This window comes from Helobdella robusta, assembly GCF_000326865.2.
Source record: "Helobdella robusta unplaced genomic scaffold HELROscaffold_905, whole genome shotgun sequence".
Lineage (NCBI taxonomy): Eukaryota > Metazoa > Annelida > Clitellata > Rhynchobdellida > Glossiphoniidae > Helobdella > Helobdella robusta.
This window is the reverse complement of record NW_008705516.1, coordinates 5,492-6,465: the sequence shown is the minus strand read 5'-3', so window position 1 is coordinate 6,465 and position 974 is coordinate 5,492. Positions and strand designations below refer to the sequence as shown.

General features: G+C 36.8%; 1 protein-coding gene across 1 annotated transcript in view; it reads right to left on the bottom strand.

Annotated features, from left to right (window-relative positions):
- Positions 1-8: 8 nt before the first annotated feature.
- HELRODRAFT_184540 (hypothetical protein) overlaps positions 9-974 on the bottom strand; it is a gene marked incomplete at both ends in the record, with an annotated part of 3,652 nt that continues 2,686 nt past the window's right edge. The window contains one exon of the mRNA XM_009033415.1: positions 9-766. Within this exon, the coding sequence (XP_009031663.1) occupies positions 9-766 (758 nt within the window). The remainder of the gene's footprint in view (positions 767-974) is intronic.

The window sequence follows — 974 nt, the reverse complement described above, 5'->3', positions numbered from 1 at the left end:
CCATTGACCGTGGACTCAATACATTTCATCTCGTCACCACAGTCACCATTGTTCCTCGTACAATCTCTTTCTCTGCACGAATCTCCCTTCCAGCCTTCACTACAACCTTCTGGACACCTTTCTTGTATTTCATAGTTTATGGTTTTGCAGTGAGAGAACGTTGATACTCCTCTCTGGAATTCGTAAAATAAACGCGTTGAAAATATAGTCGGCAGATTTCTAAGAGATTCAAAATAATATTCACAAATTTCTGCTTCATTTTTGGAGCATAATACAGCGTGGAAGCTTTCATCGGCTGAGCGAAAATAAAGTGCATATTTGACCTCCTGGAAACAGTTGCATTTATTATAAAATATTGTCTTCCTAAAGAATGTCATGTTCATTTCCAAACAGAAATGTGCACACATTTCAAGGCTATCCAGATTGTCAAAATTTCGTGAATATATGGCGTTCTCTGAATTTTCCGGATGCACATGGCAATAATATATGTCGTGTTCCTGACGTGGTTGAATTTTATAAACTGAATAAAACTCAACCCCACCGCATGAGAAGTTCTTACAGAACATGTTGCACCGCCAGGAAGCCACTGCCGAACTGACCCCGCTTACGCAGTGACATTCGCGGCCGTTCTTCAAGCCGATCATGTTATTAAATGGATTCGTAAACTTGCAATTGGCAGCACAATCTTCGACATCATCATGAATTTCGAATAAAGGTGATCGAACCCATTGAAAGCAGCCGATGTAGTCATATTTTTGGCCATAAGCTTTTGTTAAAATTGAGTTTGTTTGCAACAAAATAAGGACAAAGTTGCAACGAAGTTTCATTTACAGTATATTTTTATTAATTTTATAATTTAACATTTAAATTCTTTCAAACCGAAAATGTTGATGTTTGTTGTTTATTAAAAAAAATGACGTAACTGCGAAATAAAATTCTTTCAAATCTGCATTTACAAATGTGTTCTATCTACG